Raw genomic sequence first — 27,274 nt, forward strand, 5'->3', positions numbered from 1 at the left:
TTTGAAAGAAAAAAATGTCCCCTTCTAAAGTAATATTAACATGCATATTATTTACGTCTAGTAGCTACAACTGAGTGGATTGACTGTTCATTCACAAAGACGGTAAGGTTCTGTTTGTTATTAGATGTAGTGTATAACGCTTTAAATGTTCCAAAAATATCGTTCCTCTGCGTCGTTATCGTTATAGCTGTGCGGTGGCTTCCCTATTCTTATGGAATTAGAGCAATAATTAAAAGTACAGTTTTCGTTATTGCCGCGAAGACAGATTTAAGCTAGAAAACGAGGGACAAGTAAATCAGAGAACTATTTTCTACATGTTTCACATGCTGTCGATAATTTTCCCTGAACCTGGAACATTTCATAGGCCTATATATAATGGTATAATCTGCTGCTCTAAGTTTAATGAATGCCCTGCACCTCTGCTTATGTCAGTGGACAAATGACACAAAATTTACTGAACACAACAGTCTGCGTTAAACAGATTAGGTTTATTTCTATTATGCTGAACTGCTTTCAATGACCTCCAACTAACAAAATATGGGGGAACAAAATTAATTGATAAAAAAAACCCAAAAAGCAGTCAAGTTCATATACAGTATATTGGCTATGCACAACTCGTCAGTTTTACATCCCGTCATATAACCCAAAACAAGAGAGAGAGAAAAAGCCCAACCCAGACCATAAACTAATGTTCTGTTATCAACTGGGATACTTAGCAAACTCTCTTGGAGAATTAAAGGAACTAAAGAATGACTACTAAAGGAAGAAGGCTAATATCAAACAAGAAAAGTGAGAGTGATTTGGAAAGAGGGAAATTCCTGCATTTCATGCAGAAGCCCTGTGACGACAAATACAATATTCAATATCTGTACTTTCAGAAATGAAACAAGGCCAGGGTGTTAACCACGGAAATTCACTTTCAAATCAACACTCAAATGACACAGGAATATGTCAAAGGTGACTGTCGGCCCTGACGTTTTCTGAAAGATGTACCAAGCAGGTATAACAATCACTCTTAGACATTAAGGAGCTGCATTACATGTACAAACATAAAAAAAAACATGAGAAAAGATGCCCCAAAAGACAAGCACATCGATGTAAACGGTTGATTGAAATCATCAATTGCTGTATGAAACATTACACCATTTGTGAGGTGCACAATATGTGGTGAAATGGCCAAGCCCCTCCCTCCCCATTCACAGTTTCTTTTATAATATACAAAAACTGAGAGTTTGGGAATTAAAACATATAGTTAAATTTCTCATACTATGTTCTACATTAAGAAATTGTACTCAATGTGTGTTGCATAAAATTATTAAAGGCCCTGATATCTACATATGCACCAATCAAATATGGCCCTCTTTAATTGTCATATTTAATATCTAGCACCGATGAATAGGATTATAATTATTTCTCTGTAAGGAGAGAGCACTTTAACAAGTAATCTAATGCGCTCAGACCACTACACTGGTGTGATAAAGAGTTACTAATATCAAGCTTTCCAATTAAAGCCAATTTAAACACCAAAAGAATGCTGGTTTTAAAACCATCTGAACAAATAATTAAATACAAGTCAACCCTTCTATTACAGAAAAGGTACAAGTTGAAAAGAAAAGGGCTTTAAAACTGTATGTTTTTTTTCTGGAGCGACATGCTATAGTGTTGATTGGCAGTTTACAAAATTTTGTAGGAACTCTACAAATGCATACATTAGATAAATCTCTCTTAATAAACTGCAACATTAGATATATTTCTGCAATGTTAAAATATCTACATGACGTTGGCTTGCATAAATGACGTTCATAATTTAGAAAAGGCCATGAGCATTGAGTCAAAACACGATTATCTTATTACTTCCTTCCAGAAGTTGTTTTAATTATTATTTTTCTTAACCCTGAGAGTGAAAACATTGCATTAATAATTTTCGGTTGGACCAGTCTTGCGTTTTGAGATGAAATCATTGCCTAGACACTTAAAAAGCAACCTAACAAATAATTTTTTTCTGTTTAGCACAAACAATTATAGCAAATTGAAACTTTTGATGAACTCTACTCTCTTAAATGTACTCATGCAATCAATCAAATTAGGATTTAGTTTACATAGATTTATCAGAAAAGTTCTGTAAAGCTTATCCGCACTGCAATGCATCCATCCATCCATCATGCAGTTCTTAGTGTTCCTTTGGTTATTGTATAAAATCTATATGCATTTCATCTTTTACAAAAATAAAAGATTACATAGAAAATGACCGTTAAAAATGATCTGAAATAGCTTCTGCTCAGATTTTTAAAAAAGCTCATTAACAGCAAGTTTTCTTAGTCTGTTAACAATAACGCTCCAATCTAAATTAAAATTATAGTTGATATATCCAACTGTTTTTGTTCTTTAATAACTTTTTTTTTTATAAAATAGTAGTGCTGTTTATGAAAAACTGAACAATGAGAAAATTGTTTTTCTTCTGTGCGTCTGTGTACACAGTCAAACGTGCCAGAGGAACCATAACATCTCATTATAGCCATGTTTCTTCAAGATTCGCTTCAAACTCACGTACAACCCCGAAAAACAACTTTCTTCTGCGCTTAATAGAAATGATTCAGCGTAACCTTGAATTCTGTTGTCAGTGTGTTGGAATCAAGTTTCGGGAGCATTAAACATTTGCACACACACAAATGTGCGCACACACACACACACACACAAAGTCTTCAGATATTGCATTCTGCAAAAGGGCACAGAGTTTCCAACAACAACACTATACCATTTAACCTGTTGGCAGGATTAAAAATGCATCAAAATGCCCTGTGGAAAATCACATTTCTTCATACTGTTGTTATCACTAACAAACACTTAAGAGCAGACAGTTAAATCATCATTCAGTTATCAGCCTCTTCAGCACATCACAAGAAAACACTTTCGTAAGAGCAGAGGTCGTAAAAGCCAAACTAATAGCACACTGAACACCACAGCGTCACCAAACCATCTTGAAACTTTGAAGCGAGCGAGCACACCTTAACAGTTCAGCCGTGCTCTGTGGTCAGTGAAACCGTCGCCACTCAACGTTGTTCTCAACTTAACATTCTTGTGGTGCCATGTTGTTTTCATGCTCAGAGGGGGCTGAGAGCAACAGCAACGTCAGGTCAGCTGTGGACGTCACTCCATCGATCTCTGACTTTCTCCATTGCTGTTCAACAAACAAAAGTTCACATCAAGAAAAGCTGCAGAGTTTGATCTTCCTGGCCGAATGAGTTCCATTATCAGGTTGAAGAAGATCAAGGAGGAGTACCATCTCCATCTTACGCTACGCATCACAGGCATAAATGTAATAAACATGATTAGCTGTTTATTAGGTGTGTTTCTTTAGTCCAAGATTGGCCAAAAACTGCAACTTTCAAAAAAAATAAATGTTGCACGTATAAGAAAAGAGAAAATATGTTTCAAGACCATGTTCTCTGTGTCCAACAGCACACTCTTCAGCTGACATTGGCACTTGACATGTATGAGGTTTGATTTCGTCGTCTGATTGAGAATTCTGACAAGAGACTTCTTGGCCAAGTGTGTGTAGTCCTTAGCCGAAGCAGTTTATGTATTTGAGGTACAATGGCAAATGCAGAGGCAAAAATTTGAGAATATGTTCAGGCAATGTGCCACATCTGTTTTCAAAGTTGTCTTATGGATGGGGGACAATCCTGTAAATAAATAATGAGAAAAAGGATTAACACGTTGGAACAAAATAAGGAAGTTTCACAAAGAATAATGTAAAACCATAATTGACACTAAAAGAATAGTTCATTCTAAAGAGATAATCATTTACTCATCCTTATGTTGTTTCAAACCTGTATTACTGACTTATGAAGAATGTTTTAACCATTTCGGCCCTTAAAATGAAAGTCAATGGGGTCCAAAATAACATTGGATCCCACTGACGTTCAATGTCAGAGCATTTTCATAAAGTCTTCTATCATGTTGAAGAATGAAGAAAAATTATTTGGAGCAATATGAGGGTGGGTAAAACTGTTTAAAACAAACCAAAATGAAAATACCTGTTCTCATCTTTAATAATGGAGTTAACTGGGCACCCAGTTGTGGGAGGAGCTCTGTGTGGTTGTTGGCCCAGTATAGCCCTGCCCACCCTGTATGATGGGGTCAAAGTTGAAGTCAACCATGTCTCCATCCATAAGATCGCTGTTGATAATATATTCCACATCACAGTCCAGGTTTTCAGTGAACATATCGATATCCAAGTCTGTAGGTAGACGGTCCTGGGAGGGCATGAAGCAGGGCGGTGTTGCAAATTGGCCTAGACCTTGCAGGCCTCCGTTCCCACCAGGTGATGGGACAGCTCCGTGCTGCAGAAGCCCAGTGCCTGGCACCTGATGCTGGGTCTTTATAGTTGCGAGCTGAGGCGGTTCCTGGCTCATGGCCGAGTGCATCATTCCAAAGCCCATCTGTGAGTGCTGGAGTTGGGGTTGAGGCTGGAGGCTCATCTGCCCTACTGCGCTTGTGTCAATGCCTTTGCTCAGCAACATCTGACCTGCCTTAGCTTGGCTGCTGGTAATAGATCCCCCGAGCCCCAAAAGCCCGCCACCTCCTTGGCTCGGCATGAGAGGATCCATCTGGGTCATCATAACATCACTGGGTGGGGGCGAATCAGAGGTCAGGAGCACTTCGAGGCTGGAGGGTACGTGAGTGCTAAAACCACTGTGACCCGGACCGGGCAGAGGACTGAAGAGCGAGTTTCCGAAGCTTGATTGGCTTGTGCTGGATCCGGGGCTGGGTTGAACAGAGCTCTGCGGCCCTGGTGGAGTGGATCCCTGTGTAGCCTTCGTTGGCTGCAGCTGGTGAAATGGAAAGCTGGACCCTCGAGGCAGCAGGGTGGATGCCGAGGGCAAAGGCTGAGGTGGGGCAGGAGGAGCTGTGCTTGGGCTCGCACCACCTTGCGGCCCAGTCATTAAAGTGAGCCCATCAATCAGATCCAGCTCTTCCATTAGCGTCTCAGTTAGTGTTGGGGGAAGATTCCCAGTGGAATAGCCACCAAGAAGGCCGTCTTCAGGTAGGTCATCCTCATCCTCCTGCCCTGTGGCAATGGGAGAAAGCCTCCCACTCAGCGTGCTGGCATTGGAGCTTGTACGTGGCCTAAAACTTGTCCACATGTCGGGGTCGTCCAGGCTGCCACGAGAGGAAGGGCTGCTGCTGTTCACTCCCCACTTTCCAAACTGACCTGGAGGCCCGGGACTGTCCGCACCGCCAGCACCGGAGGCACCCTCACCCTGCAGGGCACCTCCGGAGCCTCCGATTCCAGCCGCTCCGGCCTGCTTTTTAGTCTGCTTTGCTCGTATACGGCTTTTAAGCAATTTGCTGCTGTTGTCCATCGAGGCGGCGCGGCGGCGAGGGGCTTTGCCGGTTTTGCCCCCCTCGGGGTTGAGCATCCACCAAGAGCTCTTTCCAGTCGACTCATTGTGCACTCGCAGGAACTTGTTGTGGAGTGATAAATTGTGTCGAATGGAGTTCTAAATGGGATGACAAAAAAAAATAAGTCAAGTCTAAAAGTGATAAACAATGTTACTGCATAAGATTGAAAATATTACTATCAGGGTTTGAAATTAACACCTGAAAAATTAACCATGGCAAGCAATGCTGTGAACTCACAAGTCAGTTTTTTTTTTTTAGTTGTTTTTTTTTTTTATTCTCATTTGATAAATACTGCATATCCAAGACCTTCATGTGTCACTATTCATGGTGTCTTGAAATTATATTTTTGGGCATGAATTATCATTATTTTTTTTTAAATGGATGTCAATGGAGGAGAGGCTACACAGTGTAAAAATATTTCAATCTGATAAACAATATTATTAGGCCTTTATTTAACTGAAGGAAACTCACGGAGATTAAAAATCTCTTTTACAGGAGTGTCCTGGCCAGAATAGGTAACCCAGTTATACAAATACATATATATAATAAAAAGCTCCTAGTCTGATAACGTGTTTGATTTCCAATAATTTTGTTTTGGCTAGTAGAAGTTCTGAATGGTCAGTATCTTAATTTTAATAGGCAAATTCTATTTTATTTCAGATTTTTTTTTTTTTTCTGAATGGCCAGTAATTTAAAATTTTAATAGCCAAATTGGCAGGTGAGTGGAGAAGTTCATTTCAAACCCTTATTATAATTATTATTAATTCTTAATCTTGTTTAGACGTACCTTCCACCCAGCAGAACTGTTACTGTCTCCTTTGTCCTTAAAATACGGCACCGTTTTTACCATCCAATCGTAGATCTGCGCCAGAGTAAGTCGTTTTTCTGGCGAGTTTTCAATCGCCTGGCTGATCAGATCTGCGTAGGACTGATTACCCCAGGCATTACGCCTGGAACAGCCTTTCCGAGGCGTGGCTCCGCCCACTCCAGCGATAACCCCGCCCTCCGAGACCGCGACTTTCTCAGGCTCGGATATGATTGGCTGAGGCTCGTGTTTATCTTCCTCGGTGGGCGGAGTTCCAGCAGCAGACTCTGAGCCGTCGGCCCCCCCGGCTTTGACAGCTGAGATGTCGGGTCTAGGCAGCGGCCATGTACATGACCTCGGTCTGCTCTGCGGCTCAAAATCTGGGTCAATCGGGGGTACGTTTTCTTCCTCCATTGTGCGATGCAATCCAGATAATTTCAGAAGGCGGCTGGATTTCAATGAACTAGTTTTGATCCGAAGTTTTTTTTCTAAAAACACGATGCAATAGATTGGGCGATGAAAAGTAAGAGTACGACTATTTATACCAAAAGTAAAATAATCTTTTTCAGAAACTATTTTTTCTTATTTACTATATTAGACTACAGTATAAATTATCCGGACTAAATTTAACCGGGACTGTCTGAAAACACTAATATAGCGTCATTTAATCCTCAGATTGGAGATTAAAGGGCCCAAATAATCTCCTTAATAGTAACCAACATAAACCTTCTGATTTACAATATAGAGCAAACGAGGATAGAAGGGGTCTCTTTGTTTAATGGAGAAAGAACAAAGGAAATTCACTACTCATCAAAAACAGCTGGATTGACGAGAAACTACTGAGATAAAGCACAGGAAAAGAGACAAGGGATGAGCTATGAACTGTTCATATATAATTAAACACCGTTTAAAATAAAATAAAAACTAATTGAGGCAGTTAAGTAGATGAAATCGCAAAACCAATCATAACATGCGCTGTAATTGCTAAAATAACCTCCTCCCACTGGTTCCTATTATAGCAGCGAATGGTTGATTGGCTTTCGCAATTAAGAGTTTAGATATATAAAAAAAAACATACGAGTAGACAGTTTACAAACTCTACAAATAGAGCGATAAACCACCTTAATATGAGCGCATCAAGTCGTACACTAGTCTTTCTTGTAAACTGGCTGTATTTCTACACTATGTAAGAATTCAAGTGACTTGTTACAGCTGCCTGTCAAAGTCAACAATGCCACGCTATTTTATTAATCGGGATCCATTATGAAGTTAAAAACATAGAAACGCGAGGTTTAAAACGAATTAAGTGCATCCCAACTCAAATGCGTTAAATCGCCAAAAGAAGCCTTAAGTTTAAATTTTATCAAAATTTTACATAAAAAAAGCAATACTGTATCTTACAGGAGTGCTCGATCATAACGGGTAGTTTTACGGGGTTTACCACACAATACAGATCTGTGTTATTGTCGCTCAGGTTTGCACGGTCCTGCACGCGGTGTGCTGCGCGTGCCACCATCTGCCATGTTCCTCGAGACGCAGCTGCACACGACGCTCGCGCCGAACGAACGCGTTCCGTGGACGGCTTCCCGTGTCCCACTGCGGTCGATGTGTTCTCCGAAAAGACAAAAGCCGTCGCCTGTCCGCTTCTTGAACTCGATCGCCGGCCACTCAGCCTCTGGGACACAACTCAAAAGCGTAGTTTACTACTGAGAAAGTAACTAGATGGCCACCTAGTTAGCCAACTCCAGTTTTTATGAGTTAATATCCCTCCAAAGAAACCCGCTTCTCTCCAATAACTTGGTGGTCTGTTGAAACGACCGCGAAATCGCTTCTCTTCTGCTGTTAATGGAGATAAACAAACAGCTATTCCTCGTAGATCTTTCTTGTTTTGTTTTGTTTTGACTCGAGGCGAAGACTCCCTTCTGACGTCTGTTTACCACCAGACAACGCGGCGCGCGCATGCGCACAGAGGACTGATGGGAATTGCAGTCAGTCATGTGATGGGCTGTGCACCGTAAACACGACCGGAGGAAACCGGGATCCCGAAAAAAGACTGAGCACGCAAAATGTTATGTAATAGTTTCTGAAGATATGTGTGTGAGAGTCCTGGCTGGGGGCAAAATAGTTTTTATTTTAGGATATCTAGATTGTTATGAAAGCGGATGAAGATCCCTAATCCCTGAAGGATCTCCATTGTGTGCGAGATCCCCTGACCTCATGCTGCCCACACGCTTTCCCGAAGAAATTGCAATCTCGTTTTTTAGTTAAGATCAACTGGATGAAAGCTATTTTTATGTTAGAAGATGTTTACGCCAGATTGTCACTGTAATGAAGAGTCGTCATTGTCTGAAATCGGCGCGTGGTTAGATTGCTTAGGTAGTTTTCAAATTAAATTAAAGTTTATACATTAAATGCACGTGCCATCTCAGTGGTGTTGCGTATCCTCATTTGGATTTAGTTATTTTAAAACTGAATTTAACTCGTAAATGCATTGTTCTTTCTAGGTCATCTGTTGCTCATAAGCAAGTTTTTGAATGCATGTGTCAGTGTCTCGATACGGATCAGCCACGAGAACTACAATATCCACAGGACCTTTCAAGGCATTACCCCTTTTCCCAGAATTGCGGTGGGCTGTAGAGTATGATGCAACCCCTCAGCCTTCAGTAATACTAGTCAAAGCCAGTATTACGCAATTACTGTCTGATTAAGTAGTTGTATTTATTTAGATATCATTTTAATTGATCATGTTTGTTTCCTTTGACTAAATACACAATCCACGTTTGTGTGTGTGTGTGTGGGTTCAATAAAACTTCTGTTAACCCTGTTAAATTGAAAATAAGAATGTTTTTTTTCTTTTGTGATTTCATACCTCATGCATAAAAACAGTACTAAAAGCCATTACTGCAGGATGACAGAAAGTGAAATTAAATAACAGCAATTCATAATTTTGTGGTGGATTTTTTTTTTCTTGCAAAACTTGTAGAAACATGCAAGAACAGGGACAGGAGACATGAATATATTCCTACTATGTGTATATATATATATATATATATATATATATATATATATATATAAGGACAGAAAAAAATATTCTGGATTTGCATACATCAAATTATGGTATTTATTACCTATACAGAAAAGTGCAAAAATAAAATTACATCATTCTAGAAAAGCTGTCATAGTGCATCAAAAAATTTGGTACTCCTTTTGTTATTTGTAAGTCTAAGAAATGAAACAAGAAAATAAAATTCAGAGAGAAAAAGAGGGTTTAAGACATTTTTGCTTATGAATGAAGAATTTTGCATTCAATATAAGAAAAATAACAACATATTCAGCAGATAATAGCTTTTGATTTTCATAATAAAAAATAACATCTTTGAGGACGAAGGTAATTGTGGTGGAAATATATAGAGAGAGAGAGAGAGAGAGCGGGAGTCACTATGTTGACATTACCAATTTCTTCCCTAACTTGCCCTATGATGTCACACAAACATTAACCAGTCAAAGTGGAGTAAATTACCTCATAATTTTACCCTTTTTCAAACAGTCATTTCTGATTATTTTCAATGCATAAATGTTTCCCAAATAAATTAAATAAAAATCCTATTGCTTAATTAAGAATTAAGCAATGATTGGCCAGTTGTGATGTCCGGTATTTGATTTTATTTATTAAATGTTTTTTTATACGGTTTGTGTTGAATGTGTACGGATACGATACATTTTCTTAACATGTTCTCAAAAAAAAAAATGATAAAAAAAAAGATGTGGCATAAGTGCATCAACAATTGCTCTCATATATACATTATGAAAGCACATTATATATCAATAAAGGTAATATCAATATCAGTCAAAAATGTAATATTCTGACGGATATGAAAGATACTGTAACAAGAAAAGAGTAGTCTAAAGTTTTTCTGTGATGTTAAATCTGAAAAGTCAGTAAATTTGCATAAGTAAGTTAATAAATCACGATTTCACTGACTAGGCTACCGTTATTTGTGGCAGTGATTTATTATAAATAAATATTACACTTCTATCTTCGGTTTAAAGTGTCCTCGCAGCCTCTTAAGTTTCAAGCGAAAGGAATATTTGGAGGAGATAGTGATACTGAGCAATGGGTTAAAAAAATAATATTGATATTTCATATATTTTGTTGTTGTTTTTTATGGTGGTATACAACAATTAAAGAGAATTTCATAATTTAGCTGACTAATTATTGGCAAAGTTTTAATAACTGAGAAATAATGAATAAAGAAAGAAATAAAACTGATTGTTGTGTGTGACTGCCAGCACTGGGGGGCGCTGTGATATTTCTGACGCCACACAGATCTTCGCTCTGATTGGTCGAGGACTGAGCGTCTCGTCCAATGACTGGAATCTCCCTGTTTTCAAATCGACTCGGAAATATCAAGCGCTCGGCCTGTTTAGAGATCTGGTAAGATTATGATCTGTTTATTTATTTTTTAGAATTTGTTTCAAGTTTGTTTGTTCCTTTTCGGATGTTACTTATTACTAATTTTCCGTGTCAACGGTTATATTTGTGTTGCCATAGCAAAACATTCGTTGCAGTTGTCAGTTTCAAAGTGAGTTTCTTCTAGCATTTTTATTCTGTTATGTAATATTACTCATCCAGAACTATTATCAGACGTGTTTATATAACTTATTTGTATTGTTATATGCTAAATGTGGTAGTTTAGTGTTTAAAGTTAGACCAGAATTCAAGGAATCCAACCTAGTGCTTCCTTTTGGAAAAAAAACGTGTCATCCTTTGTGAAATGTGTGATTGTCAGTAAGTAGGTTTCAGGAAGCTACATAAGAATTCACAGAATTTGCATTCCTTTCAGAGACCCGCCTGCTATTGAAATGGAGAGCTTTCTAAGGCGGAGGCTTGCTCAGGCCAGTGGCAACATATTGAGCGGCTCATCTCTTCAAAAACCTGTTTCCTCTTACCAGCCTATCAAATTGCCAGATCTGTGTTCTAGTTTCTATTCAATTGCAGATGAACCTTTTCCTCAAGTGTCTGGATTTCTTGATGACACCGTCGGCCCGTCATTTCTTTTCAATGAAACAGGAACTGTGTTGAATTCCCCTGCTTGCACGCCATCAGAAAATAAAGCAAAAAATAAGGATGAAGAAGTTTTAGCACCAAGAAAAGAGGCTACCAATGACTCTGGCCTTAATTGCTCTCTTGGAGTGCTCCGTCAGTCGGCAAATGGAAGCACGTCTACTAGATCGCCTCAGAATGAGAAAGACATTACCAGTGCAGCAGTGGGCAAAGCAGATGGCGACTGCATTGATGCCACGGTATCCACTACATCTTTAGAGAAATCTAATTTAATTAGTATAGAGTTGAAGAACAGCACTTTTGATGTGTCACAAGACTCGAAAGAACAGTCTGACACTGGTATTAATGCAACTGTTGATCTACACAACATCAGAGAGAAGAACAGCACTTTTGAGTCTCAAGAGCCAAAGGAGGGGTCTGACCCTAGACTTAATTCAACAGTGGATATTGATGTGCCCAATACAAAGACTGAGTCAGGAAACACCACTGTTGAGCTGGTCCAGTCACATGATCCTAAAGCGGAACCTGACACTGGGGTTAATGCAACTGTGGATATTCCTAATCTGGACAGCACACAATCTAAAACTAATTCATGTGTGGATAACAGTGTACCACTAAACACTACTACAGAACAGACAAATGAAAAGCTTGAAGGAACTATAGACATTCAGCCACAAGAAAAACTGGGTGGTAGTTTTAACTCTACTGATGTTAATACAATAAAAAACACTGAGGAAGCTCATTTAAACGTCAATGTAACTGTTGATATCGTGGAGAAAACAGCCAGTGCTCCTCTTCAACCCTCTGGTGAGGTTGAACAATCAAACTCAGCTTCTATAAAACCAGCTGAGACGATTAGACATAATACAACCACTGATCTTACTCCCCCAGAAGTTCTAGTTTTGAAGGACACCACTGTTGAAATTAAGCCCTCCAGTACAGAATTAGCTGACCAGGTTAATGATGCTTCTAACTCTGTCACTAAACCAGCCTCTAACAGCAGAGACACAGAAGTTGAAGTAAGCACCACAGCTTTTGTTTGCTCTGTCGATGCTCCCGATGATGCTCCTGAGCTTAAAGAGGAGCAGCATCACAAAAACACATCAAGTGACGCTGGGTCTACTCCCTTTTCTGATATGGGAAATATCAGCAGAAACAGTATTTTTTGTTTAGATGATACATTGGACATGAAGACGAGCTTCCTGGTGACATCCACACCTATCGTTTTTGGCAAAGAATCCAGATTTGAGATCATGAGAGACTTGAAGCCCAGAAAGAGGCTGTCGGTGATCAACAGCATCGAGGCCCAGTCGAATGATGAGCTAGTTTGTGCAAGTAATCATGATGGAACTGATGCTGTGCAGGCGACTGAGAGCTCGAGTCAGAGTCAGAAAGTCTCAGCAACATGCACTTTAAGTCACAGTACATCAGAACCAGCAAAAGAGAACAAGCCTCCCACAAAACTTCCAATCAAAAGACAGCTTCCTCAGCTTTCCTCTAAGCTGAGTTATCCCAAATCCAGTCTTCCTCCAAGGCCTCAGTTGCCCATGAACTCCTCGGGAGCGGTTAAACCAAATACTCTCCAAGGGCCGCCGGCCCCGCATAAGCCTGATGCATCATCCACCACCCTGCTTGGGAACAGGAAGACGGTACAGATGAACAAGTGTAAGAACATCGCACCTGTCAAGAACATAGCATCAGCTAGCACTGTTAAGGTATGAAACTCAATACTTTATGTTGCTATGAATCAGTCAGCTAGTTACAAACATTGGTCTTGTGTATGGTTTAAATGTTTTTTAATTTATTTAAAACAGACCTCTATGGTTTCTACTGTCACTGGATATAACTTCACTGCTGGTGAGTGGCTTATACACATTTCATACATGTACATAATTATATTATTGTTAAAGTTTGAGGTCAGTTTTTTTAACTGATTCATAAAGGATGCATTAATTAATCAAAAGTGACAGCAAAGACATTTGCAATGTTACAAAATATTTTTATTTCAAATAAATGCTGTTCTTTTGAGCTTTCTGTTTATTAAAATAATTCTGATATTAAGTTTCCATCATAAACATTATCAACATAAATAGCTGAGTCCTTAGCCATCTTCAAAAATCGGCTAAAACGCATCTCTTCCACCTTTATTTGACCCTCTATCTCTAGCACTCTCTATTCTAATTCTATTCTTTAAAAAACTTGCCCCATTCTCTTGCACTCTATTAATTTACTAACTGCTAAACAGTGCTATAAAACACTAAACACTGACTTCACACTAGCTTCTCTATTCTTTTTGTATTCTATTTGTTTTCTTTTTATTATACAATTAACAAAAAGCAAAAAAAGGGCCCTCCAACACTTAGCTTGCTCTATTATTTTCCTATTCTATCTGTTTTCTTTTTCTTTTTTTATATAGTAAAAAAAAAAAAAACCTTTCTACATGTACTGCGTTAGGCTAACTTAAACTTGTCATAGCACTTGCATATCATTGCTCTTTTGTTGGTTTAATTGCTTCCATTGTTCTCATTTATAAGTCGCTTTGGATGAAAGTGTCTGCTAAATGACTGAATGGAAATGTAATGTAAATATTAAGTAGCACACCTGTTTTTAAACATGAATAATAAGAAGAAATGTTTCTTGAGCACCAAATCAGCACATTCAAATGATCTCTGAAGGGTCATGTGACACTGAAGTAATGGCTGCTGAAAATTCAGTGCTGCAATCTTAGGAATAGATTACATGTTAAAGTATATTAAAAATGAAAAGGCTTATACTTTATAATGATATTTCACAATATTACAGTTTTTACTATATTTTTGATAGAGCATAACAAACCCAAACTTTTGAACAGTAATGTACATAACGGTATGTTTGTTTGTTTATTACTTTCGTTGTAAAGGCCTCTAACACTAGCTTGCACTATTCTTTTTCTATTCTATTCTATGTTTTTATTTATTATATAATAAAAAACAAAAACAAACCTTGCTACATGTACTGCGTTAAGCTAACTGAGACTTGTTATACCACTTGCATATCATTGCTCTTTTGTTGATTTTTGATTGCTTCTATTATCCTAATTTTTAAGTCGCTTTGGATAAAAGCGTCTGCTAAATGACTAAATGCATTATGTATTCTGTAAGCTGTAATGTGGTTGCAGTTGCAAAACCTTCAAGCTCTGGTATACAGCAAATGAAACCATCAGGACTACAGCCGCCAACCCGTAAAAGACTGGCTCTCAAGACACCTCAGACTACACGATCCTCTGTAGAAACCATTCAGACTCAGCCTAGTAATAAATCGACTGGATTACCAGGTACTTTTCACTGATAGTTTTTCCTTCATGTGTAAATTTAGTTAATATCAGGTTTGCTGATTGCATATTTAATGCAACATTTATACCTAGTAAATACTTTGACAAAATGATTATGTAAATGAAGGGCTCTGATTTTATGTAATGCTTTGTCATTATTTCCTTTAATTTTATCTATGAAAGGTATGAGGACGAGGAATTCACTGCTTCCCAGTGTGGGCCAAAAGCACTTGAACAATGAAGGTTTGCCTTCGGCAAAGAGAAAAAGAATTGGTGCGATCATTTGTCCTTTTCTATTTCCCTTTATCAATTACAGCGATGCTAACTGTACTAGTGAGACTTGATAAATAACAGTAATATCTCTAATACATTCTGAGGGTCTACAACACCTTTTAATCACAACATATTTAATAAAACCAAGCTAAAAGCCAAACAAGAGTACTAATGTAATACTTATCTCTGGTGTATTTCCTCTTGTGGTGTAGGGTTGCAAAATAATGCAGCATTAACTAAATATATTTTGATGCAGACTAATGGCTACATTTTTTGATGTTGCTTTGTATAATACCACTTAGAGGTTTCTTTGTACCTTTTTAAAACTATGATTATTGTGAATGGCAATGTTTTGTTCATTTAAAAATGAAAAGACATGGTGTACAAAAAGCTTTGGGTGGGTCAAAGCAACATTTAAAAACATTATAGTCTTTAAAATGTGGAAAATAGCCACCCTTTGCCTTAAGCCACATAGACAGATCTCAACAGGATATATCATTATTGCAAAAAAAAATCCATATTCTTGTTTGAAGGCATCAGGAAACTGGGCATGAAAATTGAGTCATCAAACAGAGTTGTCTTGAACATTTCTCATTTGCACGATAGCTCCCTGCCTGCCTACAGTAGCTGTGATCCAGACTGATTGATATCCTTGTGAAGTGTGTCGTAGTAGCCTTGCTGAAAGGACTGGTGCTTTTGGGAGCTTGTTGTCAAAGCCTCTTTAATAATTCATGCTTATAAAGGAGTTGTGTGTGCATGTCTCCCCATTGAGTCTTTTCATTTGTTTTGAAATGGAGATTTGTAGTGCTGTTCAAACTCAATTATAGGATGGTACATTGGCATCCATGCCACCACAAGAATGCATTGTATTAATTATAGATGCGAAAAAATGCCAATGCAATGCAACTTAAATTGCATTAAACTGATTAAGCAATGTACGTTTAAGGAATTATAAAGTGTTGCAAATTACTATTTCTGTTTCAAATAATGTCTGTTATTCTGTTCATGAAAGGATCACATTGAACATTTTTCATGGATCTTAGGAGCAAACTGTTTTGACCATCTCAAATGTGGATTTATTAGTCATTTAATGAAGCTGCCAAATGAGGACCTTAGTGGAGTCTATTTCTCTAACTACACCTTTGATGTCCTCGACCTCTTTTGTCCACTTCTTTCTATTTCTCCATCCTGGTTTGGTCAAGTTTGGCAATTAAGAGCCACTTTCAACTGTGCTAACCCCCCCCCCATAACAAAAATCTTGACTAGACAAGACCTTTGTAGCAAATGTGTTTGAAATATTATGGCTTTTATTTCAAATCTCTGATCTGATGTGTTTCTTGTACTTGTATCTATAGCACCTGCTCTGTCTACAGTAGAGAGTGATGCTGTGCATGCAGCCGAAGAAGCACACAAACCAGGTGAATTTTGACTAGTTGTTATCATAGATATCAAGCAGTACATTTTCAAATTCAGTGTCTTATATTTTTAAAACCTATCATTTTTTTTTAACCCACCCAGGTTGTGTTAATTGCTTGCAACACCATGAAAAACTTGAGAGGGTCATTAAAGAACTAATGGGTTTGCGTTCAGGTATCTAAGTTTTGTATTTTTCTCAGATAACTTTATCCTCTTTGTTCATTTCATCATGAGATAATGCTTTTAGTTTTGTTACATTTTGCAAACCCTTATCTTTTATAGAGTGTAAAAACTGGGGACCATTGCACGAAAAACTTGAGATGTGCATCGAGGAGCTGAAGAGAATTTAAGTTGGTGTTCATTTCTGGGATTTCTTTTTTTGTGTGTGCAATTTATTTAAATTTGAGTGGTTTTGTTTGCATATGTTATGTTAAATCTTAATATGTTTGAGTTAATTGTACAGATGAGTATCAATATGCTACTAGTAATATTAAAAGTAGAATTGTATACCTCTGCCTGATTCTCTCTTTTTCTCTCTCCCACAATTAGAGGAGAAGAGAAGTGACACGGAAAGTTAGAATTGTGAAATTTCTATGCATTTTTAATATGCTTTTAAAGAAATCAGACACTGTTTAATAAAATGTAACTCAATCAAATACATCGTCTGCCTTAAGTGTCTCGCTTTTACTTACAATTATGTGACCTTGGACCACAAAACCAGTCTTAAGTCGCTGGGGTATATTGTAGCAATAGCCAAAAATACATTGTATGGGTCATTTTTCTTTTATGCCAACAATCATTAGGATATTAAGTAAAGATCATGTTCCATAAAGATATTTTGTACATTTCTTACCGTAAATATATCAAAACTTAATTTTTGATTAGTAATATGCATTGCTAAGAACATCATTTGGACAAGTTTAAAGGCGATTTTCTCAATATTTAGATTTTTTTGCACCCTCAGATTTTCAAATAGTTGCATCTCAGCCAAATATTGTCCTATCATAACAAACCATACGTCAATGGAAAGCTTATTTATTCCGCTTTCAGTTACGAAATTGACACTTAATACTGGTGTTGTGGTCCAGTGTCACATATCATTTACAATATGCTTTATGGTTTGTTTTGAGAGCGTAGGAGTGGATTCATATTTTACATTTCTTCTCTGTAAAACACTGTTCATTGTGTCTCAAATGCAGCCAGAGCAAGCTTTTCAGAAATGCATGAAAAATCATCGTTCGCTCAAAACAATACCTGTCGTCAGTGGCAGCATGTTCTACTACGACTGGCCTTGTTCAAGTAAAAAAAACCCGACCCCTGAATGGAAACAGACTTGTCCTTAAAAGGTTTTCCGGAAGAGTGTTATATTGCATGTCTTACTGTGCTACTCAGTTTTCTAGGCTGCTGCTCCGCGCGCATCGTCTGTCCGTCTTGATAACCAGCTGGATTTTCAGTACATCAACTGAGGGTAACTACCTTTTAACGATTATTAGATAAGATACTCCATTCTTAGTCTGGAATATGAGACGTTTCGATTATTCGTTAACTAAAGCATCTGAATTAGATTTTGTATCGTAAGCGGAAATCCCATATGTTTATCATTATTACGTTCATCCTCGTGGCAGAAATGGCGCGCGTGCCTTTAGATGTGAAATGTGTGCTACTTTATTATTATTTATTCAGTATGCATATAAATAATTACACAAACTCGGGTTGATTTAAAAATTTCATTATCACAGCAAAAACACATTACAGTTATACCATAATATTTAAATATATGTATATATTTTTGCAAATGACAATAAATATGCTGTTGTGTTGGCAGAACATGGTTTAAAGTTAGATAATGAGTTTAAATAAATGATGTATGTCAGTGCATGTGGGTCTCTGACAATTATGTTTCATGAACAGGCTACTGAATGATACTCATGCTGAGCTATAGAATAGTTTTATGAAGTCAAAATTCAATTCCATTGTAAATGATGGTGTGTCATAACTGGTTCTGCTGGTGCTTTCCATTTGAATGGTAAACTAGACACTATCAAGCGATATAACAAGCAAACTTTCTCAGAAAGCAGTTTTTCATATTGAGAAGATTGCCTCTTGGCAACTTTGCTTCAAGAATGTGGGCTGCAATTGCTTTGTGGGATCATCTTCAAATACAGTATATTAATCTGATTGCAAAAACAGTAGCGTGAAGCAGGTGCCAGGATAGATATTCAGAGGATAGACATTGGACCTGTGAATTCACAATGTCTGAACCTGTTTAAGTTACCTATCTTATTGCTTGAATTTAATTCTTTGTTTACTTGCTCAGGGAATAGCTTTTTCCTTTAGCAGGAAGTGTTATTTAACATGACGTGCTAGTCTGATATACTGGAACATATCCTCTAAGCAGTTTATTCAGTCATATCAGTGTCTGAGGCAGCGCTTTAACTGGTTTCCCTGATAATCATCAGTGTTGTACTGTAACAATCCAGTGTGTAACAGATTTAATCACTTTTTTCATAGATTAGACTTTGACTTTGCATTGTTCTAAAGTTAGTGAGCTTTTTTTAATGCTAGTGGTTTTATATAACACCCCTGGAAGGAAGTAAACGTTTTCCATGTAGTGATGTCATTGAGTTCTGCAGAAAGAGAGGTAATTTACTGAGCAGTAGTAGTAACCGCACAAGAAACCCTTTCCCGCATGCGCTCTGTTTCTAGTGTGCAGTGGTTACACTGTTTGACATCAGCCGTTAATATTTGTATTATGTAAAATCTGTATTCAAATAGCACGTCTGACCTTTTTTTAAATATTCACCAATCTGCATTCAGAGAAAGTGTGCTTTTTTCCCCCCCTTTGACCTCAGATGTACTGCTTTTCCAATTTCACCCGGTCTGCTCTTTTCATCTAGCCAATGAATTGTGATGAATCAGTTTGGTCTTGCCTGAAAATTGTTTCCATCTACACCAATGTCAGTGCTCTTTATCTGGGCTTTGGAGCTGTTGAACTTCATGAATTATGACTCAGTAATGAAAGGGCAAACCTTTTAGATATTAATCTTATTAATATTTCTGATGGGTTGAACTGCCCTGTGGTCAGATGAGGTGTTCATAAAGTGCTAAGAGTTTGCTCTCTCTTTGTCTACAGGTGTGGTGGATAACAGCCGCCCTTTACATGAAATGACTTGTATAAAGAGCCGTTCACACCAAGAATGATAACTATAAAGTTTTAATGATCATTCTAAAACTGTGAGAATAAAGGCATCTGCACCATATCTCCAGAATCGCTTTCAGAACAGTTTCTGAGCGATTTAAAAATCTTGAAAGCCAACAATCAGTATCCATCCTGCTTTAAGGGGCACGAGCACTCTAGTGAAAAGAAAAAAAAACTATTGAAATGCATTTATTTTGTGCTGAGTATACTACAAATACATTTACATATTTATGTGCTTAATAAAAAATACCCTGCAATTGTAATTTTGGTATACTAAACCTGCTAATTTTGGAACTACTGTTTTTGTTCTTAATGCACAACAAAATTGTGTTGAAGTAGTGCTGAGGTCCAACTAAAGACAGACTGAAGTATATTTGATTGTGTTAAAGTGGAACTACTGCAAGTATACTTCAGGTACACCTTAAATATCTTGCATTTAAAGACTATTGTTATGCAGAGATCATACAGTCCTTATTAATAGTGACATTAAAACAAATTTTAAGCATAATATTAAGAAATGGGCACTGTGCAATAAAGAAATACTCCAAATAAAGTTTAATTATAATTTTATATCAGTAAGTCTTAAGTGATATGCCAGTAAATGTTGAAATTTGAAATTGAAAATCTGGAATCTGAGGGTGCACAAAAATCTAAATATTGAGAAAATCGCCTTTAAAGTTGTCCAAAGGAAGTTCTTTGCAATGCATATTACTGATCAAAAATTATGTTTTGATATATTTATGATAGGAAATTTACAAAATATCTTCATGGAACATGATCTTTACTTAATATCCTAATGATTTTTGGCATAAAAGAAAAATCAATCATTTTGACCCATACAATGTATTGTTGGCTATTGCTATAAATATATCTGTGCTTCTTATGACTGGTTTTCTGGTCCAGGGTCACATGTAGTTATTATTCTTAGTATGGACGGGCTTTAGGAGTTCATTATTTTAAGTCAAGACAAGCATTTTAAAATATCTTTTCCTTTTGAGCTTTAGTTTATTTTTCCTCGAAATGAACACCTAAGTCAGGCCACTCATTTATTGACCTAATTAGCAAAAAAGGTAGGATTTTCTCACTTTTTTTGTAGAAAAAAAAATTGTTCCTCTTCTCCTTTAGTGCCTTCAGCTTTATCCCAGTCTCCTCAACATTATCCATCATGGCTGATAATAAACTGGCCTCCTTTGGGAAGATGCTGCTGAGGCGTCGCATGCTGGACACTTCTCAGGATGAGACCCGCTTCGCTCGCTGCCTCACCACTCTTGACCTCATAGCCCTTGGGGTGGGGGCGACACTAGGTGCAGGTGTCTACGTCCTGGCTGGGGAAGTGGCCCGAGAGAAGGCTGGACCTGCCATCGTGCTTTCTTTCCTCATTGCGGCCTTGTCGTCTGTCCTCGCTGGCTTGTGCTATGCCGAATTTGGTGCACGTGTACCCAAGACGGGATCCGCTTACCTGTACAGCTACGTAACAGTGGGTGAAATATGGGCCTTCATCACGGGATGGAACCTCATTCTGTCATACGTGATTGGTGAGCATGCAGACTTTATCTATAGAAACTAGTTTAATAATGTGACTTTAATTTGGACTGAAAAACATTTCCTTTTTGAATCCAAATTCACTAATCATCAGCTCCCATGAGTTAACTCCAATTGCGAGCCCAAGAGTTTGACCAGTTATATGTGATTACGAATGAGCTGAAGTGGTTTTGAAACTGTTTGAAGTGTTTACTCCTCTAGACCAAAGGGCCTTTGAGTGGCTGCTTAGGTTTAACGTAACAACTGGACGTTCTGAAGTCTTTTGCATCTACTCATATGTCCTTCTCTCCATTTCACAGGCACAGCCAGTGTGGCACGGGCTTGGAGCTCAACGTTTGACAATCTAGTGAACAAAACAATCTCTGGTTTTTTCACTGATTACATGTCGTTTCCAGACACTGGAAAAGTATTAGCACAGTATCCAGATGTGTTTGCTCTCATCCTGGTCATGTTGCTCACTGGTGAGAACCCTTTTCTAAGAATCACTCAGCTGTAATATGATGATACCCAGTTAGTTCTTAGTTGGCGCAATGTGTTTCCAAAGTCAAGATTTCCCATTATTCCATTAAGCTGGTTGAACTTTGTTCCAGAATTATTGACTCTACCACTTATCCAACACCTGGCTTTTGTTGGTTCTTTGGTTCTACCACACCAGCTATGCTGAAGCAAATCATTTTAAATGGTCCGCTTTACCAATATATCCATTAGTCATAGGACTGTTGCTCACAATTTCTTTTCACCATTGCCATGCAAAAGACCATAATGGTGTGAATTTGCTACCTCTCACTTCCCACGCAACAGGATTATTGGCATTTGGAGTGAGTGAGTCTGCACTTGTCAGCAAGATCTTCACAGGAATCAACCTGGTGGTTCTGACATTTGTCATTATATCGGGCTTTGTGAAAGGCAACACTGCCAACTGGAACCTCACTGTGGAGGACTACATTAACAGCACAAACAACTATGATGCAGAGTAAGTCACACTGCCTCAACTTTTAGATGCAGGAAAAGCAATAGAAATGAAGAAAATACAATTTAGAGCATAAATGAAACACAATTGGGTCAGTAGCATATTTACTGATTACAGGTCTACAATTAAATTACAAGAAAGATAGATTTGATAAGATTAAAATGACAATTAAATAACGAAAAGTTGCATAACATTAAATTAAAACTGACATATTTTCATATATTTAAAATATATACCAAGTAAAAAGATTAAATTAAAAAATAAGAAAAAAGAAAAAAAAAAAATATGTATTTTCATTGTAAATTTGAAGTTTGAAAACTTTTTCACATTTTAGGAAAATTGAAAAAGAATTCGGCTCGGGTGGCTTTGCACCATTTGGCTTAAGTGGAATCCTAACTGGCGCTGCTACTTGCTTCTATGCATTTGTGGGTTTTGACTGCATTGCAACCACAAGTAAGTTCAGAAGAAAATGTCATGAAAACCAGTTTGTCCTAATTTCAAAACCAAACTCACCTCCGCTCTGGTGATGTTGTAGGTGAGGAGGCCAAAAACCCCATGCGTTCCATCCCAATCGGCATAGTGGCCTCTCTGCTCATCTGCTTTTTTGCCTACTTCGGAGTGTCGGCAGCGCTCACACTCATGATGCCCTATTATAAGCTGGATGTTCAAAGCCCACTTCCAGAGGCCTTCCAGTATGTGCAGTGGGGCCCTGCTCGCTATATTGTGGCGGTGGGGTCTCTGTGCGCCCTTTCCACCAGGTACGTTTATTGACATTGACTTAAACGTAATTTAGTATTATTGAGATACTATTATAGATTTGTTAATATTTTGAATTTATTTTATATTATATGCTTTCATGTCCGTTTAAGTTAAAGTTTTAGTTATTTAGTGTTTTAAGTTTTAATGTTAAGTACATCAAGTTGTGAAATTTTGCCTTGAAATTCTGCCTTCAGTAAACATTTATTTTAATTCAGTAAACCAAAAATGTTTTTTATGGTTTCAAATTTCAGTTAATTATAGTAACCATGCTTAAAGTCAACGTGGTGATTTATTTATTTATTTTTTTCTTCTTCTTCAGCTTGTTGGGCTCCATGTTCCCTATGCCTCGTGTGATTTATGCCATGGCTGAGGATGGTCTGCTCTTTCGCTCCCTCTCCAAAATGCACAAGAAAACCAAGACACCTATGCTGGCCACCATTGTGTCTGGCATTGTAGCAGGTAAGACTATTTTTATTCATGTAATGACTGTCAGTGGAGGATGTAACTCTCTTAATAATTGTGACTAACTCTAGAATCTCGCTAATTTCCTCCCTGTAGCTCTGATGGCCTTTCTGTTCGATCTCGCCGCATTAGTGGACTTGATGTCAATCGGGACCCTGCTGGCATACACTCTAGTTGCTGTGTGTGTACTCATTCTCCGGTGAGTATATACACATACAGCTAACATTCAAAATCTGGCGATTTTTGAAAGAAATGAATACTTTTATTCAGAAGGGTTGCAATAAAAAAAAATATTTATTATTGGCTTATTACAGATTGGCTTATAAATTATTATTTATATGTTGTTAACACTGATGATAATCAGAAATGTTTCTTGAGCAGTAAATCAGCCAATTAGAATGATTTCTGAAGGATCATGTGACATTGAAGACTGGAGTAATGATCCTGAAAATTTAGCTTTGCATCACAGGAATAACTTCCATTTTAAAGTATACTAAAATAAAAAATAATTTTAAAAAACTGTTTTTACGGTATATTTGATCAAATAAATGCAGCCTCGGTGAGCATAAGAGATTTCTTTCAAAAACATTTAATTGAATTTTTGTTTAAAATCTGCAGGTACCAGCCGGGCAGTCTTGGTTCCAGTGGTGCGAATGAGAAGCCGATGGAGCTAGAGAGGCTGGAGGCTAAAGGAGCCATGGCAGATGTGGATAGTGGGGATGAGTACAGCCAGGAGCTGGAGACAACACCCCTTAAGGAGAGGTTTTCCATCAGGATGCTGGTGCAGCCCATCTGTGACGTACCCACCAAGATTTCGGGCATCATTGTTTACGCTGCGACTGGCACCATATGTAAGCATTTCCAAAACCAGTTTATGATTTACCTTTTTTCCTGCAACGTGTAGCTGTAATGTTGAGCCCAGGGAAATGTAAAATCATCATGTTGGTGTTCATGTAGTGAACAGGCAGATAACATCCTTCTGTTTCTCTGTTCAGCCGTGCTGTTCACTCTGCTGTGTGTGGTGCTGGCGGTGTACGGAGAGCAGGTGGGGAAGGGCAGCGCTCTTTATATCACTTTGGTTGTTCTCCTGTCTGTTCTGTCCTCTGTCTGCATCTTCATCATCTGGCGACAGCCCCAGAGTAAAGAGGTTCTCACTTTCAAGGTACAGAATTACTTTACAAAGCTTATGCTTTGTTAAATTGAAAATGGCCGATCTTTAGGTGGTTATAGTAATCCTCTCTCTTCATTTTGTAGGTGCCTTTGCTCCCTATTCTGCCATTGGTCAGTATCTTTGTAAATATTTACCTCATGATGCAATTGGGTGGAGCTACATGGATTCGTTTCGCCGTATGGATGGGTATCGGTGAGTTATAGCATTTGAAATCGTTGTCATGTAACAGTGTGTTAAATGTATACTACCATTCAAAAGTTTGGGGTCAGTAAGAAATAAACTAATACTTTTAGAAGGATTCATTGAAGTGTTCATAAGTGACCGTAAATACATTTATAATGTTACAAAAAAAAATTATATTTCAAACAAATGCTGTTATTTTGAACTTTCTATTCATTAAAGAATCCTGAAAAAATTATCATGGTTTCCACAAAAATATGAAATATTATTGTTTTTTGTATTACTGTGCTTTAAACTTCATGCCCTTTGTCTCTTTTAGGTTTTTTTATTTATTTTGCATATGGAATAAGGCACAGCTCTGAGGGTAAAAACAATTCCCCAGAAAAATTTGAGCCCATCCTTCAAGCAAAGAAACCAATCTACCTTTCTGAAGATGACAGTGAACATGAGAGGGCCACACCTTAAGAACAGCAACTGGATTGGTATGGCAGCAACGTTACAACCGGTTTTGTAAAATGCTGCTGTTTCACTTTATAAAGCACCTTATAGTTCTTCTAAAGTCTGCATCAAAAACTGACAAAAAAAATGGTTTCGCGCAACCATTTTTATTCAGTAGGTAAACTGTTATTTCTTGCTAATTGTGTCAGTATATGATGGTGCTGTAACAGTGTTGCTTATGTATGTCTAGGCTTCATTATGAAAATAATTCAGTCTAGTCCTACATGTACTTTGTATGCACATACACGTTGTTTTCAGAGATGGGGCAGAACTGTTACGCTTTAAAAAATATTAATGAACAGGGTGTATGCCTGTGGGGGTGGTCATTTAGGGTGACTCCTTCCTGGGAATATGTTATTCAAAGGCTTTGTTTAGACAGGCAGCAAAAATCTCATTGGGCGTACCCAACTCAAGGTTTTTTTAAATAATTTATGATGAAACCTTTGTGCAACATCCTTCATGTCCACATTTACTCGTATAGCACACTGTCACATTCACTATGTAGTAAAAGTGAGTGATTGCACAATGATGTTCTCTCATGAGTTCAGCACTGCAGTGAGATGTCAAGGTAGACACGAACAAAGGCAAAATTAATGCTTTAGTCTGTTTCCGTTATGCTGGCACTCATGTCATTACTATAGTATCCAGTGTAGATATTGACTAGCCTCTAAACAGATCAGAAATCATGCTTTGCAAAATGTCTGAAAATGTGTGCAGTGTGAACAAGCCCAATATATTTTTACTGGAGCAGAGAGAAATGAGTGTAAAATAACATGCGCATTATTGTTTTGAACTCAAAACGTCCTTGTAGTAGTTATTTTTATAAACTTAATATGACTGGAAAAAGCGATACATGAAAAATATTTTAAAAACTACCATGGATTTTGTCAGTAGTTTTCAAGTATGTTCTTGTATATTTTTGTAAATTTATTGATGTATTTATGTACCAGCAGGAAGAAAAATGTATTTATTGTTGTCCCTGTAACATGTTTTACACATTTAGAAAGAACAATACATTTCAGCACAGTTTTCTCTATTGAGCTGTACATATTTGGGATGCAAAACGGGAAACTCATTGTCTTAAATGTACTTAATAGCAAAAACAGAAATGACCTTATTGTCTGTTTCTGGAAAGGGGTCTATATTTTTATTTTATTTTTTACTTGCGTGACAAAATTAATAATTTTTCATTTTGAGCATCAGCATCTAAGTGCTCTTATTTTTCATGCAATTTTTTGCCATTCCAGTTATCTTAAGATAACGCAGTTTGTGCTGTTTTCATAATGTTTTTTGTAAAAACATTGCAATGTAAATGCTTTTTTCTTTAAGGAAAAGTAGATCTGAATATAGCGATTATGGAGCTTTGTGATTTTGGTGGATTTTTGTATTTGCTGCTGGGATATGGTATATTTTATTGACATGAACAGAGCAATGTATGGCTCTTTACACTAAACAGTTGTTTTTACAGTATATTTTTCAAAAGTCATTACCATTTGCTGCAAATATTGTAACTTTACAGCCTGTTTTACAATTAATGTTTACACAATGCTGCTGTGTAGTTGAGCTGGAACTGTTTCTTCCAGTTTATTGAAAATCATGTCTGTGATAAAGTTGAGTTATGAGTCGGTACTATTAACTTTGAACAGACACTGCCTTCTCTTATAAAGACCCTTTATGAGTATTACTGTAGTCTACATTTCCTCAGAAGTGATGGCTTTACATGGCTCAATGCTGTGACTAGCTTTTCTAACTCTTTCAGAGGTATAGATCTGTTCAGTTTGAAGTCCTAAAACCTGGAAAAGAATTTTAAAGGCATGTGGAATTCCAATGGGAATTTTTGATTGATGAGTAAAATAAGTTCTGTGGTTTACATTACTTGTTGGCATTAAATAAAATAAATAGTTAATAGTTAAATAATCTTAAAGGAACAAATGTCAATATTAGTATATGTTAATTTAATTAGCTAATGTTAATAAATGGGAACTTCGTTACCACAGAATACCTCTATATATATATATATATATATATATATATATATTATTATTATTTAATTAATTTGCTTATCCAGATTGGCTTATGAATTGACATCGGGACTGAAGAGCTCTATTGATATGTATCGCTACTGTAATATAACAGATATTGCTGTTTACTGTGTTGTAAGACATTGTTTCATATTCATGTACATTATTGCTCTTTAAAGCTGAAGTGTGAAATTTCT

The 27,274-nt window shown here is 37.3% G+C and overlaps 3 protein-coding genes across 6 annotated transcripts; 2 read left to right on the top strand and 1 right to left on the bottom strand.

Annotated features, from left to right (window-relative positions):
- Nucleotides 1-468: 468 nt before the first annotated feature.
- Nucleotides 469-8,161, bottom strand: foxo4 (forkhead box O4). The gene is made up of 4 exons (XM_079391106.1): nucleotides 7,653-8,161; nucleotides 6,194-6,699; nucleotides 4,038-5,504; nucleotides 469-3,683 (listed from the first exon to the last, which is right to left on the bottom strand). Exons 2-3 carry the CDS (start codon nucleotides 6,623-6,625, stop codon nucleotides 4,062-4,064), a joined length of 1,875 nt encoding a protein of 624 aa, XP_079247232.1. The 5' UTR covers nucleotides 6,626-6,699; nucleotides 7,653-8,161; the 3' UTR covers nucleotides 469-3,683; nucleotides 4,038-4,061.
- Nucleotides 8,162-10,595: 2,434 nt separating this feature from the next.
- On the top strand, nucleotides 10,596-16,935 carry LOC306853578 (uncharacterized protein). Of its 4 annotated transcripts, XM_079391094.1 has the most exons (10): nucleotides 10,607-10,646; nucleotides 10,764-10,794; nucleotides 11,056-12,991; nucleotides 13,091-13,133; nucleotides 14,434-14,589; nucleotides 14,770-14,859; nucleotides 16,215-16,277; nucleotides 16,378-16,449; nucleotides 16,558-16,625; nucleotides 16,825-16,928. In XM_079391094.1, the coding sequence occupies exons 3-9, from the start codon at nucleotides 11,075-11,077 to the stop codon at nucleotides 16,623-16,625; spliced, it is 2,409 nt and encodes an 802-aa protein (XP_079247220.1). In that variant the 5' UTR covers nucleotides 10,607-10,646; nucleotides 10,764-10,794; nucleotides 11,056-11,074; the 3' UTR covers nucleotides 16,825-16,928. The 4 variants fall into 4 exon arrangements, with proteins under 4 accessions (XP_079247219.1, XP_079247221.1, XP_079247222.1 ...); XM_079391093.1 differs by lacking the exon at nucleotides 10,764-10,794 and having other exon boundaries at nucleotides 10,596-10,646; XM_079391096.1 differs by lacking the exon at nucleotides 14,770-14,859 and having other exon boundaries at nucleotides 10,602-10,646; nucleotides 16,558-16,928.
- Nucleotides 16,936-17,665: 730 nt separating this feature from the next.
- slc7a3b (solute carrier family 7 member 3b) lies at nucleotides 17,666-26,967 on the top strand. Its single transcript, XM_079391099.1, has 12 exons — nucleotides 17,666-17,743; nucleotides 20,600-21,009; nucleotides 21,316-21,477; nucleotides 21,818-21,989; nucleotides 22,321-22,439; nucleotides 22,522-22,744; nucleotides 23,065-23,204; nucleotides 23,304-23,406; nucleotides 23,826-24,058; nucleotides 24,203-24,369; nucleotides 24,462-24,570; nucleotides 24,878-26,967. The coding sequence occupies exons 2-12, from the start codon at nucleotides 20,640-20,642 to the stop codon at nucleotides 25,021-25,023; spliced, it is 1,944 nt and encodes a 647-aa protein (XP_079247225.1). The 5' UTR covers nucleotides 17,666-17,743; nucleotides 20,600-20,639; the 3' UTR covers nucleotides 25,024-26,967.
- The last annotated feature ends 307 nt before the right edge of the window (nucleotides 26,968-27,274 follow it).

Source organism: Barbus barbus (genome assembly GCF_936440315.1).
Source record: "Barbus barbus genome assembly, chromosome: 33".
In the NCBI taxonomy this organism is placed as follows: domain Eukaryota; kingdom Metazoa; phylum Chordata; class Actinopteri; order Cypriniformes; family Cyprinidae; genus Barbus; species Barbus barbus.